This window comes from Nematostella vectensis, chromosome 9, assembly GCF_932526225.1.
Source record: "Nematostella vectensis chromosome 9, jaNemVect1.1, whole genome shotgun sequence".
Lineage (NCBI taxonomy): Eukaryota > Metazoa > Cnidaria > Anthozoa > Actiniaria > Edwardsiidae > Nematostella > Nematostella vectensis.
The window spans coordinates 8,707,155-8,725,926 of record NC_064042.1 but is presented as its reverse complement, the minus strand read 5'-3'; the positions used below and the strand labels follow the sequence as shown (position 1 = coordinate 8,725,926).

Sequence of the window (18,772 nt, the reverse complement as noted above, 5' to 3'; positions counted from 1 at the left end):
CAGCCCAAGGGGGGAGGGGGGGGGGGTGAATTTAAGTCGGGGATTTTTTTTCTCATGATCAAAAGGCGGTAATTCTTTTAGGCATACTTCATATTTTTTTGCATGTAAAATCATGTTTAATGATGCAGGGAGTTTTTTTCAATCAGTTTGCTTTCAAAATAGTAATAAAAAAAAGTTTGTTTTAAAAATCCCCCCCCCCTCAAAAGTCAAATGGTCCGTCCCTAGGACGCCTGTGAAGGAATATTCATTTGTTTTGCGAGCGATTTGATTGGAGGAATATGATACGCATAATTATTCACTACAGACACTCAAGGTGCGTGTTTTATCTTGTTTTCGCCGGTGAAGAAAGCCACAGTATTTAGGAAGACAAGAACATAAAGTAACGAAGAAACGACCAAGCAATGCGTGCTTCAGGATAAGGATAATTGACAATCGGGAAAGTAATCGGGAAAGATGTTTAGTTTATTCCACGCGGTTTTTCAAACTCGAAACTATTCTTTGTTTTATCGCTGATAAGTACACCTTTTGCTGTTCAATAACGGGAAAGGAACATTTATTTGTGCCAAACGTTGTATCGTTAACGTGCATTTTATGTTTATCAACATCGCACGAAACATCCTTAGCGTGACTCGACTTCAATAACAATGATTGAATATGCGCGAACAATCAATAGCAACAACGGACATTCAATAACGCAATTGGGCATTCATTCGGGATGGAATGAACATTCTTTTGCATGCAATCGAAAATTCAATTGCACGTTTGGACAATCAGTAGCGTTTATTGACAATCAGTTATAAAAAAAAGAAAATTCATTAGTGCATATTGTCATTAAAATGTTCGTTCCAATCGAATTGAATGTCCAATTGCGTTATTGTTTCTCCGTTGATGCTAATGAATGTTCACGAATATTTAATTATTGTTATTGAAACCCGATTCACGCTAAATGATGTTTCGTGCGATGTTGATGAACGTACAATACACGTTATTGATGTAACTTTTGGCACAAATGAATGTACCTTTCCCGTTTATGAACATCAGTAATTAAAACTCTAGGTTAATAACCATGAAGTGAGAAGTCGAGGAGAATATTACCGAACACATAGGAAGTATATTATTTCGCTGCTATGATTTGCAAATTCGACTCACGGCAAAACTTCTACATATTGTTTGTTCTTTTCTACATATTGTTTGTTCTTTTTGCATTTTCAGGGTTGCACCTTTGAATCGAACCTCTATTTTCATTCCCTCTATATGTGAATAAGTGGCTCAGAGTCTGAAAAACCTTGACTTCTAGAAAAACTAAACCCAAATTCTTTTGTAGTGTTGTGATTGTTATCACACAATGCGTGCAAGATTCCCTATACTGGCATCGACACGAACGCAAAAATGCGAAGATTGTTTTTATCTTCTGTTAAATATACTCATAAAATGGAATTTTGTATTGTTCTTGGACGTCAGTGAACGATAATACAAGTTTCATGAACCTTTTTACATACTTCGGCCTTTGGCCCTGACATCGCATAAATATCAGCATATAGATAAAGCTTAGAATTATTTGCCAGGTATTGTTGCGAAACGATAAAGTAATAACTATTTAAAAGTTTGAGCCGCATTTCGACGATTTTAACGCGATTTTAACAACGATAGAAGAGGTTTGAGACAGTTTGTTGAGTTTGAAACAATTTGTGTAGACAATTTGTGTCTATTTTAGCGCAGCGCTAGAAGATCTGATGTAGGCTTGGTTGCTTATGGGCCTTTAAGAATATTTTTTTCTGTGAACAAGGAATAATTTTCATGCTACACCACTGTTTAGAAGTTTATTTTAATTTGTTCCTGTTATTCTGATAAGAAGCTTATCGGTAACCAACTGTTATATATAATGGGAGTGTCTATATTATGGTTTATTAAGACAATTATAAAGAAGTATTAAATACATTTGTCATTAGGCTTGATATTTAATCTGTATTTGTGCTTCAAACTAGATCATATCAGTAAAACATTAAAGCTGAAAAGTATGTCTCCTAAGAAATTCAGAGCCCCTCTTTAGAGGACCGTTTTTTTTTTTTTCGTAACCCCCCCTTTTGGTGGTTAAAAACTTTCGGAGCCCCCCCTTATATCTTCCCTCCCCCCCCCCCTCCTCGGTGTATAAAATGAACACTCCCTTAGAAAGAAATATACAAGACAAGCAAGATAAGCGATATATCTTTCTTTTTCGTCTGTCCCCTCTCCTCTTTTCTTTCTCCTCTCTTTCTTTATCCTCTTTTCCATCTCGTTCTTTCTCCTCTTTTCTCTCTTGTCTTTTCACTCTCCGTTTTCGTTTTCCTCTTTCCCGTCTCAACTTCTCCCTCTCCCCTTTCTTCTCTCCTCCCTCACAACAAGTACATTTATTTCAGTTGAAAACAACAAACGAAGTAATCGCAAGGTAAACAAGTGTTTTTTTTTTGTTTCTCGTCGAATAGAACCAAATCTATTTGTTTGTTTTTTTTATACGATAAAATGCAACAAAGCGTACTCAACAACGTCCTACTTTTCCGAGAGACATCTTGAATCCTTTGTCCATATCTTCTCATTTTCTTGAAAACCATATTTGTCTATAAATATGCCCAGGAAGCTCGCATTCGGTCAAAATACTCGATACGTGGGCATTTGGACTTCCAATCAAACGTCACACTCTCGGAGTATATAGGCGAGGTAGTTAAAACTGATATTGACTTTCTGACACACTAGCGGGAGTATATGAGGCGATACTTTATAACCATCATCCCTAGTCTTTATTGTTGACAATCGCGCCATATTTTTTCTATGTCTTCTTTCGAGCAAGACCAAAACTTCCTGAGAATTCCGAGATACTTATCCACTGTTACCTGCATGTACTGGGCATTGTCATTTTCTAAATTGCACGCGGAGTACACCACAAGCTGACAGAGTCTCGCTGCAGCCAAATAATACAGGCAATCAAACTCGTCACCAGGAAGAGGCAGAGAGGACTGGTAACCAGCAAGAATATAACCACTGGTCTCGTACCCAAGGCTCATGAAGAAAATCATTGGTGCCATAACCTCAAGAACAAGCAGCGACTCCTCAATGTCACTAAAGTCAAGAAAGCCAGTAATCTCATACGTGGGATTACCCGGCGTGCCGCGTTTGGTGACGAGTATGTTCTCACCATTGATGTCTCCGTTGATTGTTCCTTGTCTAAAAGAGGAAAGTCGCGGTGCGACGAAATGAAGGAAGCTGGAATGGACCTCTGTTACAAGGCTACAGATAGAGTCATCCTTGATAGATGCCAGCTGCTCTTGGATGTGGAGAAAATTCTTGATGTCCCATGTGTGCTGGCGCCTTCGTAAAGCAGAGCTGGAGAAGTCCTTCAAAAAAAAAAAAAACGAAACTTATACGAAACTATATTTTCAGGGGTTTCTAGTGTATCAGTGCGATTAGTATTTAGTAGCATTTGACTCTGACAACTCTTTTTTTACTTTTTCGTGAGAGTTAGACGCCGAGTGACAAAGTGTAAATAGAAAGCTAGCAAGTCAACACGGACGGCATCTAAAACGCCGCGCGCGCTTACGAATTGCTGAAAAACGGCGTTGACGTCCGTGACCACGCGCCTAGAACGTAAAAATAGGGAAAATGCCGTTCGAGATTTCCTGTCACGGACGTGTCAACGCCGTTTTTCAGCAATTCGTGAGCGCGCGCCGTTTTTGATGCCGTTCGTGTTGATTTGCTTAAGCTCTTTAATAACACGTTTCACGCGCGTTTGCTACAGAGTAAAAAAGGCTTTATGAAAAAGAGGTACCTTCATAGCTTTGCTAGCATCACCAATAAACTTTCCGAGTGTGTACATCAGTTCCGGCGTCACGTCACTCTTGTTCAAACTGTCCAACTCTTGACCATACACGAAACTCAACAGGCGGACGACACAGCCATCGGCATTTTGTCCATCACTAGCAGGTAGATGAATCTTCTCCATCAACTGACCATTCCTGGTCGGGATGATTTCAGGGCAGGGAAAACCTCGATCTCTAAGCATTCTCATCAACTGATTCTCCGCGTCCCTAACCTCCTCGTTTTCGCTGTCTAGTGAGTTGTGGATCTTCAGTACGAATTCTTGAGGTTTGTTCGGATTACCATTATTTTCAGTCCTGACTTGCCCCCTGATATAGAAGTTCCTATCGAAGAAGCTTTTGAATTCGCGCATCTCTAGAACATCGGTGAAGTTATATAAGTCTTTCGCTAATGTTTTGGCCGTTTCGAGGCTCGCATTCGGACGCCGTGGTTGTCGCTTCGACATAATTAAGTGCTTTGTCACGCACGAAAAAAATTGCACGAATTTGAGCAGGGCGGCATGTTGTGCTAAATACTAAAGCACAATAACATCTCTGAGGTAACTCATTGAATTCCAAATGCTGAAACTGTCGTCAAAACGTTGGCCACGTGTACAAATCTAACAAGCCCGAAAAAAAACAAAAGGTGTTTTTTTTTAGGCTATTGTAGTATTTTCCACGGGACGTTTATTATCGGATTTGGTAACAAAAAAGTTTGACTTATAGATTTATAGTCTCCCGCGCAGCCGTTATTTGTGTCGGTCACACTATGATTTTCTAGAATTATCTTCTAGAATGCCTTTTTTTATCTAATTCATCTAATTTGCTTATGCTTTATAGTTTTGTGTACACATAGCACGTCTATTGATATTCGGTAGTGGACCATATCAATATTTGGGTTACCTTCATTCCCACTCGGCCGACTTCTTGGAGGGCTTTTTCAAGATCAGTGAGAAAAAGATGTGACCAAGCGATCAAGTTTTTCTGACAAATTTTGGCCGCTAGTCGCAAATTGACAGGAATCAGCATTTTTCCCCATGTTTTCTGGAGATCCGGGAGCGGGAAAACTTTAGCTCTTCATATGGGCATCAATGCCCATATAAAAAGGCAGTACATACGAACGACACTATATGTGGGGAATATGGTTGATATGCTTTCGCCGTTGTGGGGGAAGTGAGGGGGGTGAACGCACCCCCTGGGTAACGGCCTTGCGAATCATAAGAAGAAGTTGAAAAGAAGGATCCCAGAGTTTGAAATTAACAAAATTCAGGAAAATGGGCGCCATGTTGTTGGGCGTTGTTCCTGTATCGTACCCCCCCCCCCCCCCCAAGACACACCACAGCTCCGGTTTTTTAACTACGTTATTATAAAAGGCGTTTTTTTGCCACAGGACTAACGCGCGAGCATCGAGATCTCGAAAGCATCAGACCATCAATCAATCTACGTCAAAAAAGGGGCCAACATCGGACTAATTGTAACGCAAGGTTTTTTAACGGTTTCTTGCACAGAAAGTATCCCTTTAACCCATTGACTCCTGGCTTTTTTGGAGCTGAATTTACAAAAAACAGACTGAAAACAGATACCTCCCCCCCTATTCTGAGTTTTATACAGCCCGTCAAAGTCAAACACAGCTGCACCTAGTCAGCGGTATCCAAGCTTTCCAACAGTGCTTTGCGGTCCCCACTTTTAATCCCTCGTCGATGTGCTGAAGCCAGCACAAGTTGATGGTTGCTTGTATTTTTCATCAAAAATACAGCTATGAGCATATTAGGGGAGTGTCTCAGGACATCATGAAGTCTTTTGGGGCATAATTGAGTGCTTTGCTTATGGATATTTGCAAGCAAAGGTGGATTCATGATGATTTTTTCTTGTTTGGCTTTGCCCGGATGAGAAAATAATTTTCTAATGAATCACCACAGCTCTCCTAAATGCTGTCTTTTCTGAAACCAAATTGATTCCAAAATTGTTTACACTGCTATTCTGGGTCTGTATGGCCTGGAATTGATTCGTTTGGCTTCGGGGTGAAAAGACTTCTAAAAAACCATCTGACTTTGGGGAGAGGAGTGTTGACTGGCCCTCCCCTCGTGAATTTCCCCCTGTATCTCCCAGAATGCTTTGCAATACGTAAACATATTTTCGTGGTTGTACAATCCTTCAAGGAATGGGCATTGTGTTTTGAGGCCAAGGAAATGTACCTGGAGGATCAGAATAAAGGTATCTATTTGTGTCTTGAGCTGTGTTTGCTGATCTCTCTCCCTTGTGTGGTATTTTGAGCGTTTTATTGAGAGGGGTGATTCTGCTTTTCTCTCCTTGTTCGATTTGAGATTTGTCAAAGAACCTGTGCTATTATTTGGCTTAAGAGTAGATGCCAACACCTTGGTTGGATGCATATCTGCAAGACCATTTATCCCTTAGACTGATGCCTGAGTATCTTCATCTTGTTGTGTTTATTTTGAATTTATGAATTTTTTGGGTTGCGGGTACTTCCCAAAGCCGGTACAGGCCGGTTCAGGGGTCAATGTGTTAATAACATACTAAAAGTCTAAAAAAATCGGAGCACGCAAACACCCCGAAAAACGGGATCGAATTTTGACATACAAGGCTTGTATGAAATACCACTTGGCTCCCAAATCATGAAAATCACACACAAAATTACATACTTCTAGAATGCCTTTGTTTATCTAATTCATCTAATTTGCTTATGCTTTATAGTTTTGTGTACAAATAGCACGTCTATTGATATTCGGTAGTGGACCATATCAATATTTGGGTTACCTTCATTCCCACTCGGCCGACTTCTTGGAGGGCTTTTTCAAGATCAGTGAGAAAAAGATGTGACCAAGCGATCAAGTTTTTCTGACAAATTTTGGCCGCTAGTCGCAAATTGACAGGAATCAGCATTTTTCCCCATGTTTTCTGGAGATCCGGGAGCGGGAAAACTTTAGCTCTTCATATGGGCATCAATGCCCATATAAAAAGGCAGTACATACGAACGACACTATATGTGGGGAATATGGTTGATATGCTTTCGCCGTTGTGGGGGAAGTGAGGGGGGTGAACGCACCCCCTGGGTAACGGCCTTGCGAATCATAAGAAGAAGTTGAAAAGAAGGATCCCAGAGTTTGAAATTAACAAAATTCAGGAGAATGGGCGCCATGTTGTGGGGCGTTGTTCCTGTATCGTACCCCCCCCCCCCCCAAGACACACCACAGCTCCGGTTTTTTAACTACGTTATTATAAAAGGCGTTTTTTGCCACAGGACTAACGCGCGAGCATCGAGATCTCGAAAGCATCAGACCATCAATCAATCTACGTCAAAAAAGGGGCCAACATCGGACTAATTGTAACGCAAGATTTTTTAACGGTTTCTTGCACAGAAAGTATCCCTTTAATTACATACTAAAAGTCTAAAAAAATCGGAGCACGCAAACACCCCGAAAAACGGGATCGAATTTTGACATACAAGGCTTGTATGAAATACCACAGGGCTCCCATCCGAGCTAAACTATTTTCCCTTGCCCCTAGCCGTTTTTTAAAACCAGAAAGTAGCCACGAGCATCCTTGGACGATTAGTTACGCTTGACCGCGCTGGCAAGGAGCACAGGTCGCCTTGGCAATGGTTGCTTGTTCGTAGCTCGGAATTCGGCTCTGCTCTCGTTCTGAGAGGGAACGAGTAAAGCGTTTTTTTGTGAAATGTTGTCAATAAAATTGCTCTAAAACTTAGAAAATGCCTTAATTAAAAATTGTAAACTCAAACTCGAACTAATGATAATAATTACATGATGTGCTTGAATCTTCTTCTAAATACCCGTAAAGATAGCTAGAAACCTGTGGATTTGGCCCAAAACAAAAAAGCTATGTCAGATAACGTTGATTTTTTTATCCAGAGCGTGTAGAAATATGTATTTCTTAACATTTATAGTGGTCTGGTGGTATAAATTTGATTTTTTATTAAAGTATGTGAATTTTTCGTGATTTTCATGATTTGGGATTCCTGTGGTTTTCCATACAAGATTCGATGCGGTTTTTCGGGGTGTTTGCGTGTTCCGATTTTTTTTAGACTTTTAGTATGTTATAGAGGGAGACCTAATTAATACAAAAACGTTGACAAACCTTGTATTGCAAATAGTCCGATCTTAAACCGTAGATTGATGGGACTACCTCGACTGCCTTGCGTTACTTTTATTGAGCTCCCTGTGTGTAAAACACCGCTAGGCACTAGTAACTAGATGATAAGGATAGATGCGCGGGAAACTCGATGATAAAGTCTTCGTGGTTGTAAACTTTTCTCTTCCTATTTAAAAATTTTTGTTTATATAGTTTTTCTTTCTTTCCTTTCGTGGCGCCGTTCGCTGCCATGTCTATGGCTGGATCGCCTCTCCTTCCCCCTCACGGGAAAGTTATCCTAAACCGGGTTGTAGGCCCGAGCGAGGAACATGAAGAAATCGACAAGATGGCGCACGGTGTTATGGCAGAGACACGGAGGTAAAGTATATATATGGTTAGGTGTGATAGCTATCAATTATTATTTTGGATGCCTCATAGAATCGTGCAAATCCGCTTTTATGCACATAATAGGATGTGTTGTACTGTTGGCTAGTGTTTTCAATCGCGGGTACCCTGTCTTAATCTAAGGTGTTATATAACTTATGCACTAGTCAATTGAAACTCCCACCCCCATTGTCCCGGGGAAGGGTGGGGGATTAAACTTTGACCCTGTACAACCTTGGGATGCAAACTATAGGCAACTACCAACTACCAAGTCATCTGAAATAAGCCTTTATATTTCAAAGCCAGTACACCTCAGCGAGTACATTTGTGCCAATAACTATGAAGGTGACAGGTTTTTTTGATAAATGAAAAAATAAATCATCTTATTTGATATTCATATTTTTTCTTTCATATTTGTTTTCACATATTTTGCCATGCAGCTTGCCATGCAGCTTGCTAAGCAAGTCCCTAGGGTGGGGACAATTCTTAGGGTCGAAAACATTAAATCCCCCCACCCCCTCGGGACAGATTCTTGTTCAAAAGTGCTCTAAACCCCCATGTTAACCCCACACTTCCCCGGGACCATGGGGGTGGGAGTTTCAAATGACTAGTGCATTACTTAAGTTATAATAAACATAGTAGCTTTGTGATCTGTAGGAAATAAAGGTCTTTAATTAGCTAAATGAGCAGTATTTTTAAGTCGAGAAAACTCAAGAAAATGTTATCTTGATAAGGAATAGGAAAGGCATTCAATGGATTTACTAATGTCATTGAGACATTTTTTCCCTTGCCTGGGTAGAGTATGACAACATCACTTCCTGGGGCATTTATTAAAGTCAGGGTTGTTCAAGTGCTAGCTTGGGGGGGGGCTACCCCTTACCTAGCCACTGCGTCTGATAAAGCCGTAGACTTAAGTTTACAAATACACTCAGGGGGAGGGAGGTGGAGGAAGGGGGAGGGAGGTGGCCAGCCCCACCCATTGTATTTTGATGTGCTTTTCACCTTCTACACAAGTAACAAGAGATATACACAATATTGTTAGAAATATCTGGGAAGAATTGGAGGCAGTCTAAGTAATGAATCAAACTTGGCATAATAATTTTATTATACTGATATTATCAGTGATTTTTAATGGTATACTAATGAGTTGCCTAATGGGGGCCCGTAGTAACTGCAACGTTGTTGCGGTAACTCTGTCACTTATGGCGAAGACAATAAAATAAAAATAAAATAAATAATGTGCTTGGATCAAGCTGATATCTGTTATGATCTCATCTGCAGTGATGAAGTCTTCTCTGGGTACCAGTGTCTGTCTCTAAAGCAGCCCAACGTCCACAGGCATCCTGGAGATATAGTGGAAGCTGGTTGTCTGGCTGTATGTAACCTTTTATGATAGAAAAAACACACTGACATGTGACCAACTCAAAAATTACGAGTAATTTTGCTTCTAGTGGACTTAACATGTAGCTAAGCCAATCAAAATGAATATTTTGTTGATGGCCTCCTAGGAGAAATTTGATAGTCTTAAATAAGTCTTATACATTTGGAAAAGGAGATGATATACAGCTTTTTATATTAGCTGATTTTATAGACCCTGCAGCCAGATCTGTATATGAATCTTTGAAATACTTTTATCTGATTGCATGGCTTTACTTAATTTTTGGGTAAGGGATCAAACTATGAATAATCTAGAATATCTATAATATCTATCTATAAAATCTATAATCTATAATAATCTAAAATAATCTGCATCATTACAGGCCCAAATGCTCCCTCCAGCCAAGTATCCTCTCTTTGACGCAATACCCCCACAGCTGACAACAAGCGGAAAACTAAGTGACCTTCAGTTGGAGGGGATATTGTTTGCCGTAAGTGAAGATAATGAATATAATTTTCCTTACTCATTGTTAACATTAACAGCATGAAAATAGTAACCGCTACCACCTCCATCGACATAAGAATTCCATCATTAGGGTTGTCAATAATGTATATAGGAGATGTAGTTATAAGCATAGGTTGTCAATAATGTAAATATGACAAGTGGTAATTATAAAACAAAGGAGATGGCTTACTATATATATATATATAGTAAGGCGTTGCAGTATATATATATTGTATATATATATATACAATACTTTATATATATACAATACTTTATATATATCCAATATATTATGTATATATATATATACAATACTATCTTCACACTACTATATTTATATTTTCGCTACTGAGCCCTGGTATCTTGGGTCCTTTTAGATAGACTGGCTGTTGGCTGACGGGAATTTTCACTCAAGTTTATATATATATATTTATGTTAAAGTATATATATATATATATAGTCTCGCGTGTATATATATATATATATATATATATATATATATATATATATATATATATATATATATATATATATATATAAAATGATGGTTGAAGGCTTTCATAGAAAGTGCTCAATACTCGAAAGTAGAGCAGTGCTTTCTGTCGGCACCTGCCCTCTAGACGGAAACTGCCTACATACATATGTTATCTACCAAGCTACCGTAACTCGAAAAGACAACAACACCTCGGAAACATACGTCGGGCTCACTGAAAACAGCTTCAAGACCAGGTACAGAAACCACACCGCATCATTCCGACACGCCAAACACAGAAACTCCACCGAACTCAGCAAACACGTCTGGACTCTCAAGGACAACATGATTGAGTACTTTATTTCATGGCGCATTCTTTCTTCCCACTCCGCCTACAACAGTACCACTAAGCGTTGCAACCTCTGCCTCAAGGAAAAGCTGACGATCATCTGCCAACCCAAACTATCAACTCTAAATAAACGCAATGAACTCGTGTCCTCGTGCCGCCACAGAAACAAAGCCCTGCTACGAAACAATTAGAACTGTTAATCCCGTCACCGTTAAATTTTCGCGCTATCAATTTTTCACACGTTCCGCACTGTTAGTTTTCGCCCCGCATATTTAATGTAACTCGCTATTGTTCCTCTTACCGCCTTAGCTAAAACTATCAGTCTATTATTATGTAAATTTCAATGTTATTAGTATATATACAATGGTAGGAATATTCTCATTAAATCCCCTGATGAGTGGGCAACCACGAAACAGACCTGTAGGGAAACCTATGTAGTTTGTATTTTTCTCAAACTAACACTATACAATATATATATATATTTATGTTAAAGTGCTTAGGGAATTAAAAGAAAACTATGGGGTCCAAATGTATTCAGAATTGCACCCATATGCTGTATCGCTCGTAAATTACAATCACATGGGGTGTTGTTGGTTGTACGGCCAAGTACAGACCCTGTCTAAGATGGACTCTGCCTTCTACAGTATTTCTTTATTGTCCCTTAATTATGAGCTGGTGAGCTAGATTTGTAAGACAGGACTGCCATATAGTCATTCATTGAATGAGTGAGCTAGATTTGTAAGACAGGACAATATATGGCATATGGCATATTCCTTTGTCTCCATAGTAAACAACATTGTTATTGTGTGAATATAATAGTATATACTGTATGTGTAGGCATTTTTATGAAAGATAAGTATAATATTGAGGTCTTGGTCAAATGCTGTCCTCTTCATATATCATTCCAAATGTTAATCTTGCAAATGAAGCAATTGTATTGCTTCATGTTCATTTGAACACATTTGCATTTGGAAAAGTTCATGAAAAGAACAGCATTTGTCCTAGGCCTGGTGTGTGTCTGTAAATGCTCTTGTCGTCTGTTCTAGTGCCAGCGTCACCAGCATATTCTTCCAAATGGTCAGAGGGCGGGATTCTTTATTGGTGATGGAGCAGGGGTTGGTAAAGGAAGACAGGTAAAATATGCTTGATAATTGCTAGAGCATTTTGTCTTGAAAGGGCAAGTCTCTGGCATTTCTTGTATGGAGGCCTGGGTCCTTTAAAGCTCCTTTTTATTGATTGTTTCCCCTCCACTCTGATACTAAGGTTTGCCTTGCTGAGTCCCCACCCCTATGTAGGGGTGGTTGATGGGAGGGGCCTGTGATATGACCACTTATTATGTACTCCATTTATATGTAGAACCATACTAGTGAGTTCCAACTTTTCCAAATTCATGCTTCTCAGATATCTGATATATTCCTTGATAAATTTGCAACAGGACACTGTTAACATTTGCTTTTCAGATATCTGGCATAATCCTTGATAACTTTGCGAGAGGGCACTGTTAACATGTGCTTTTCAGATATCTGGCATAATTCTTGAAAAATTTGCAACAGGACACTGTTAACATGTGCTTTTCAGATATCTGGCATAATCCTTGATAACTTTGCGAGAGGCCGCTGTAAGCACATTTGGTTTAGTATCTCTTCTGACTTGAAGATGGATGCACAGAGGTGGGTTACCACTTGTTTAGGGATTTTTGATTTAAGCCATTATTTTGTGTACTGTGTATTGTACTGTAATTACTGTATATGCGATTTGCATTTAATTATTCTCTAGTTTGTTCTGATTGAGCAATGAAGCATAACTATGTGGGCAATACCAGCATACTAGGTTGATGACCTATTAATACCATCTAACCATTACCATTTTAAAAGTGAAAGGGGTTATGAATTATGTCAAGGAATTAATTTTTTCATGGCTGTCTAAAAACAATGGGCATTTTCCCCTTTCTAAGTGCTGCCACAGTTCTATTTTTTGGAAACTAAGCAAAATTGTAGTAAAAAATTTAATTGTAAAAGTTAGTACTATTATTTTTTGTAGAGATCTACATGACATTGATTGCTATGTCAAAGTGATTGAAGGCTGTCAACACCTGGACAAAGAGACAAAGTAGGCTACCATCAATCTTGCTTAGACCACCATCTACTGTACGTACTGTTCAGAGCGTATCCCAAAACATTAAACCATCAGTGGTATCTTGATGCTTTAATTAATAATTCTGACGCTGCTTTGAACTTAAAGTATACCTTAACACTTTTAAAATTCTGATGACTGTTTCATGGATTCCCTTTGTCTTTAAGAGTGTTTGGTTTACCCCCTGGATGCAAGGAAGGTGTCGTCTTTAGCACATATGCAACACTTGTTTCTTCTGTGCAAAAAGGTATTATATATCTTTATGCTTTTTTGATTGACCTGGGTGCTTATTTCATTTTTTAATTTCGAGAGGAAGCCTAATATGAATAGAGGCGCTCATCTCAACTTGCCTTTTGACAGGCGGTAGTCGACAGACCAGGCTTCAGCAGCTGATGGACTGGTGCGGAGGGGAGACGTTTGATGGTTGCCTCATCTTCGACGAGAGTCACAAAGCTAAGCATTTTATCCCAGTAAGTTACATTACTCCCCTCAGTTAGAATAATATTAATTTGATATGATATATAATAAATTGATGTATATTTGCAGCCTGCCTTAGTGTTGTCGATCTAGAGCTCCAGAAAGGTCTAACCATTGCCATTTTACCTGGTGTAAGATGTATAGTGTGTATATGTGGGTTAGTCTCGGGCAGATAGATATGCCTGCTATCAGAGATTGCTGTGGCTTTTTGTGACTAGAGATTCTGTACACCGTTGAAGAGAAGGATTTTTCTTTACATGTAGGGCATTATTACTATGATGAATGCAATAATCATATTTAAAGAAGCTACATCCTATCAGTGACATAATTTGATTATTTACATGGAGTAGCAATATGTTTGGGTAAAGTTCCTGGCTGACAAGAGGGATTGCTTGAATGTAATAATTATGTTCCATTTATTCTTTCATTCTAAGGGCAAGGAGGAAAATAGCACAAAGATTTCCCTTGCTGTCACTACTCTGCAAAGGTGTGTCTCCATGATCCTGTGTTTTGTTAGTGTTGTGTGTGTTAGTGTTAACCCTCTCTGATGTCTGGCTGTGTTTTGTGAGTTTTCTGTCTGTTTGACTTTACTGACTGGTGTCTGTTGTATTTTGCGAGTGCCCTGGTGTGTTTGTGTATACTGACTGGCGTATGCTGTATTTTGCGAGTGCCCTGGTGTGTTTGTGTATAATGACTGGCATATGCTGTATTTTGCGAGTGCCCTGGTGTGTTTGTGTATACTGACTGGCGTATGCTGTATTTTGCGAGTGCCCTGGTGTGTTTGTGTATAATGACTGGCGTATGCTGTGTGTTTTGCGAGTGTGGTGTGTGTTGGGCTTAACTGGGTGATATCTTTTTAGAATGCTTCCCTTGGCCAGAGTGGTATATTGCAGTGCAACTGGTGTCACAGATGTCAAGAACATGGTGAGAAACACCGTCTATATTACGGATACATTTTTCAATCAAATTCGCATTGGTTTATATTTTGCGTGCGTTTGCTTCTTGTTTTCTCCAATTTTCTCCAGTTGATGACGCGCATTTGATTATCATTTTCGCGCGTTGCTCACTGTTTTCCCACAATTCAAATTGATGACACGCGTTTGATTATCATTTGCGCGCATTGCTCATTGTTTTCCCACAATTCAAATTGATGACGCGCGTTTGATTATCATCTGCGCGCATTACTCATTGTTTTCTCATAATTCAAATTGATGACGCGAGTTTGATTATCATTTGCGCGCATTGCTCATTGTTTTCCCACAATTCAAATTGATGACGCGCGTTTGATTATCATTTGCGCGCATTGCTCATTGTTTTCTCACAATTCAAATTGATGACGCGCGTTTGATTATCATTTGCGCGCATTGCTCATTGTTTTCTCACAATTCAAATTGATGACGCGCGTTTGATTATCAATTGCGCGCATTGCTGATTGTTTTCTCACAATTCAAATTGATGACGCGCGTTTGATTATCATTTGTGCGCATTGCTCATTGTTTTCTCACAAGTCATTTTGATAACGCGCGTTTGATTATCATTTGCGCGCATTACTCATTGTTTTCTCACAATTCAAATTGATGACGCGCGTATGATTATCATTTGCGCGCATTACTCATTGTTTTCTCACAATTCAAATTGATGACGCGAGTTTGATTATCATTTGCGCGCATTGCTCATTGTTTTCCCACAATTCAAATTGATGACGCGCGTTTGATTATCATCTGCGCGCATTGCTCATTGTTTTCTCACAATTCATATTGATAACAACAATATAACTTTATTTATACCACACACAGAAATTACAGTAAGAAAATAAATAATAATTACAGATTTTGGGTATTGGCTGCCTAGAAGTAACTAAAAAGCTAATCTGGCTAGGCAGCACAAAATAGTTCAATTAAATGGAGCGTATAGCAAGGACGTACAAGGCACGAATACAAAATACATGAAAGCAGCAGCAAAATAAAATGCAATAAAACAAAAAAACTAGATAGAAGCTAATAATTTTCAAGGATTGAGGTCTTTATTGCAGCCATGGCCACAAAAAATAAAGAACAAATAGACACATACGACAACACTAAATATTTGAATTACATATATGAACTTAATGCACATGAAAGTGCAAACAACGACTTCAAAACGCGGAGCTAAAGCTAGGCACGTCCAACCACGCCGCTGTCATTATGCAATCGCGCGTTTGATTATCATTTGCGCGCATTGCTCATTATTTTCCCACAATTCAAATTGATAATGCGCGTTTGATTATCATTTGCGCGCATTGCTCATTGTTATCTCACAATTCAAATTGATAACGCGCGTTTGATTATCATTTGCGCTCATTGCTCACTGTTTTCCCACAATTCAAATTAACGACACGCGTTTGATTATCATTTTCGCGCGTTGCTCACTGTTTTCCCACAATTCAAATTGATGACACGCGTTTGATTATCATTTGCGCGCATTGCTCGTTGTTTTCCCACAATTCAAATTGATGACGCGCGTTTGATTATCATCTGCGCGCATTGCTCATTGTTTTCTCACAATTCATATTGATAACGCGCGTTTGATTATCATTTGCGCGCATTACTCATTGTTTTCTCACAATTCAAATTGATGACGCGCGTATGATTATCATTTGCGCGCATTACTCATTGTTTTCTCACAATTCAAATTGATGACGCGAGTTTGATTATCATTTGCGCGCATTGCTCATTGTTTTCCCACAATTCAAATTGACGACACGCGTTTGATTATCATTTGCGCGCATTACTCATTGTTTTCTCACAATTCAAATTGATGACGCGCGTATGATTATCATTTGCGCGCATTACTCATTGTTTTCTCACAATTCAAATTGATGACGCGAGTTTGATTATCATTTGCGCGCATTGCTCATTGTTATCTCACAATTCAAATTGATAACGCGCGTTTGATTATCATTTGCGCTCATTGCTCACTGTTTTCCCACAATTCAAATTGACGACACGCGTTTGATTATCATTTTCGCGCGTTGCTCACTGTTTTCCCACAATTCAAATTGATGACACGCGTTTGATTATCATTTGCGCGCATTGCTCGTTGTTTTCCCACAATTCAAATTGATGACGCGCGTTTGATTATCATCTGCGCGCATTGCTCATTGTTTTCTCACAATTCATATTGATAACGCGCGTTTGATTATCATTTGCGCGCATTACTCATTGTTTTCTCACAATTCAAATTGATGACGCGCGTATGATTATCATTTGCGCGCATTACTCATTGTTTTCTCACAATTCAAATTGATGACGCGAGTTTGATTATCATTTGCGCGCATTGCTCATTGTTTTCCCACAATTCAAATTGACGACACGCGTTTGATTATCATTTGCGCGCATTACTCATTGTTTTCTCACAATTCAAATTGATGACGCGCGTATGATTATCATTTGCGCGCATTACTCATTGTTTTCTCACAATTCAAATTGATGACGCGAGTTTGATTATCATTTGCGCGCATTGCTCATTGTTTTCCCACAATTCAAATTGATAACGCGCGTTTGATTATCATTTGCGCTCATTGCTCACTGTTTTCCCACAATTCAAATTGACGACACGCGTTTGATTATCATTTGCGCGCATTACTCATTGTTTTCTCACAATTCAAATTGATGACGCGCGTATGATTATCATTTGCGCGCATTACTCATTGTTTTCTCACAATTCAAATTGATGACGCGAGTTTGATTATCATTTGCGCGCATTGCTCATTGTTTTCCCAAAATTCAAATTGATGACGCGCGTTTGATTATCATTTGCGCGCATTGCTCATTGTTTTCTCACAATTCAAATTGATGACGCGCGTTTGATTATCATTTGCGCTCATTGCTCATTGTTTTGTCACAATTCAAATTGATGACGCGCGTTTGATTATCAATTGCGCGCATTGCTGATTGTTTTCTCACAATTCAAATTGATGACGCGCGTTTGATTATCATTTGTGCGCATTGCTCATTGTTTTTTCACAATTCAAATTGATGACACGCATTTGATTATCATTTTCTTGCAGTCTTCCTACCATGCTCTTTTTCTGATTCATGTTGATAAATGCGATGTGTTAACTTTTTCCAGGCGTTTATGGAGCGACTCGGCCTGTGGGGGGAGGGGACAGCATTTAAGTCATTTGAGTCTTTTCTCGAATCCATTACCAAGCGGGGTCTAGGTACGTACGTTTTATTGCTCATCTGCCTAAAGGCCGATTTAGACGCTACGATTTTTGCCTACAACCATCGCATGCTACACGCTCGCTTCAGCATACAACTCAAGTCGCAAAGTCTCCGCTACGACACGAGCTTACGACACGAAAAAGTTATAGGGTTTTTTAAACATGTTTCAAGGCTCTACGACTTTTTGTCCCTTTTGTAAAATTACGGGAGCATTGAGGCGAATCTTCCTTCCAGGGGGAGAGACGGGGGCGATTACTGTTTTGGTTTGCAAATATGGCGGAAATCCATACGAACATATATTGTCGGCAATCGCGTGGATCTATGCCAAACGTAGCTCCTATAAGATTAAACAATAAGACCCAATCTGTCAGCCATTCCTTCTCTCGGGCCCTTCTTCGTCTTTTTCCATTTGTTTACGGCGTAAAATTGCAGCAGCAAGCGCTGCAGTTACAGCAGTGCGACAGTCCGCCATGTTTTTTGTTGTTGGTCCCAGTCCTCTTCGATTAAAAAGCGCATAGGTCGTACGCGATTTTCTTGAGACGTGAGCGTAAAGTCGTGCGTGTCTAAATCAGAGCTAAGTCATGTCGCATGCGATGGTTGTAGGCAAAAATCGTAGCGTCTAATTCGGCCTTAACATATCCTAGCAGCCGTAAAACCGACCACCTGCTAAGTTGTTTTAACAGGCATACACGTGTTTTAATGTCGATGTAAAAGCAAAATAAAGGTTGCTACTTGAGGCTTCTACTTGTATCTTGTAGGGGCTGCTGAGATGTTGGCCATGGAGATGAAGGCATCCGGAATGTACGTCTCTCGAGGGCTCAGCTTTCGACAGGCCGAGGTACAGTGTGCACGTAATTGATATTGATTTGGTTATCTGATTTACTACAGAGGTACGCAACTGTGCGCATATTTTAATTGATATGTTCGTCCAAGAAT

The 18,772-nt window shown here is 39.4% G+C and overlaps 2 protein-coding genes across 2 annotated transcripts in view; one reads left to right on the top strand and one right to left on the bottom strand.

The window, feature by feature from the left end:
- Nucleotides 1-2,572: 2,572 nt before the first annotated feature.
- LOC5515439 (hydroxylysine kinase) lies at nt 2,573-4,441 on the bottom strand. Its single transcript, XM_001635520.3, has 2 exons — nt 3,800-4,441; nt 2,573-3,368 (listed from the first exon to the last, which is right to left on the bottom strand). The coding sequence occupies exons 1-2, from the start codon at nt 4,292-4,294 to the stop codon at nt 2,775-2,777; spliced, it is 1,089 nt and encodes a 362-aa protein (XP_001635570.2). The 5' UTR covers nt 4,295-4,441; the 3' UTR covers nt 2,573-2,774.
- Nucleotides 4,442-8,054: 3,613 nt separating this feature from the next.
- The window catches only part of LOC5515440 (protein FORGETTER 1), a 29,095-nt gene continuing 18,377 nt past the window's right edge, over nt 8,055-18,772 (top strand). The window contains exons 1-12 of the mRNA XM_048732027.1: nt 8,055-8,312; nt 9,600-9,693; nt 10,079-10,186; nt 12,068-12,154; nt 12,600-12,691; nt 13,062-13,130; nt 13,322-13,401; nt 13,515-13,624; nt 14,066-14,118; nt 14,492-14,555; nt 17,742-17,832; nt 18,595-18,674. Of these exons, the coding sequence (XP_048587984.1) occupies nt 8,185-8,312; nt 9,600-9,693; nt 10,079-10,186; nt 12,068-12,154; nt 12,600-12,691; nt 13,062-13,130; nt 13,322-13,401; nt 13,515-13,624; nt 14,066-14,118; nt 14,492-14,555; nt 17,742-17,832; nt 18,595-18,674 (1,056 nt within the window). The 5' untranslated portion in view covers nt 8,055-8,184. The remainder of the gene's footprint in view (nt 8,313-9,599; nt 9,694-10,078; nt 10,187-12,067; nt 12,155-12,599; nt 12,692-13,061; nt 13,131-13,321; nt 13,402-13,514; nt 13,625-14,065; nt 14,119-14,491; nt 14,556-17,741; nt 17,833-18,594; nt 18,675-18,772) is intronic.

What these genes read in the sequence shown, in the direction of transcription:
- LOC5515439 (XM_001635520.3), bottom strand. Translation starts at nt 4,294, where the DNA reads ATGTCGAAGCGACAACCACGGCGTCCGAATGCGAGCCTCGAAACGGCC. An exon ending in ATGCTAGCAAAGCTATGAAG is followed by an intron (nt 3,369 to 3,799) that starts GTACCTCTTTTT and finishes TTTTTTTTGAAG; the next exon opens with GACTTCTCCAGCTCTGCTTT.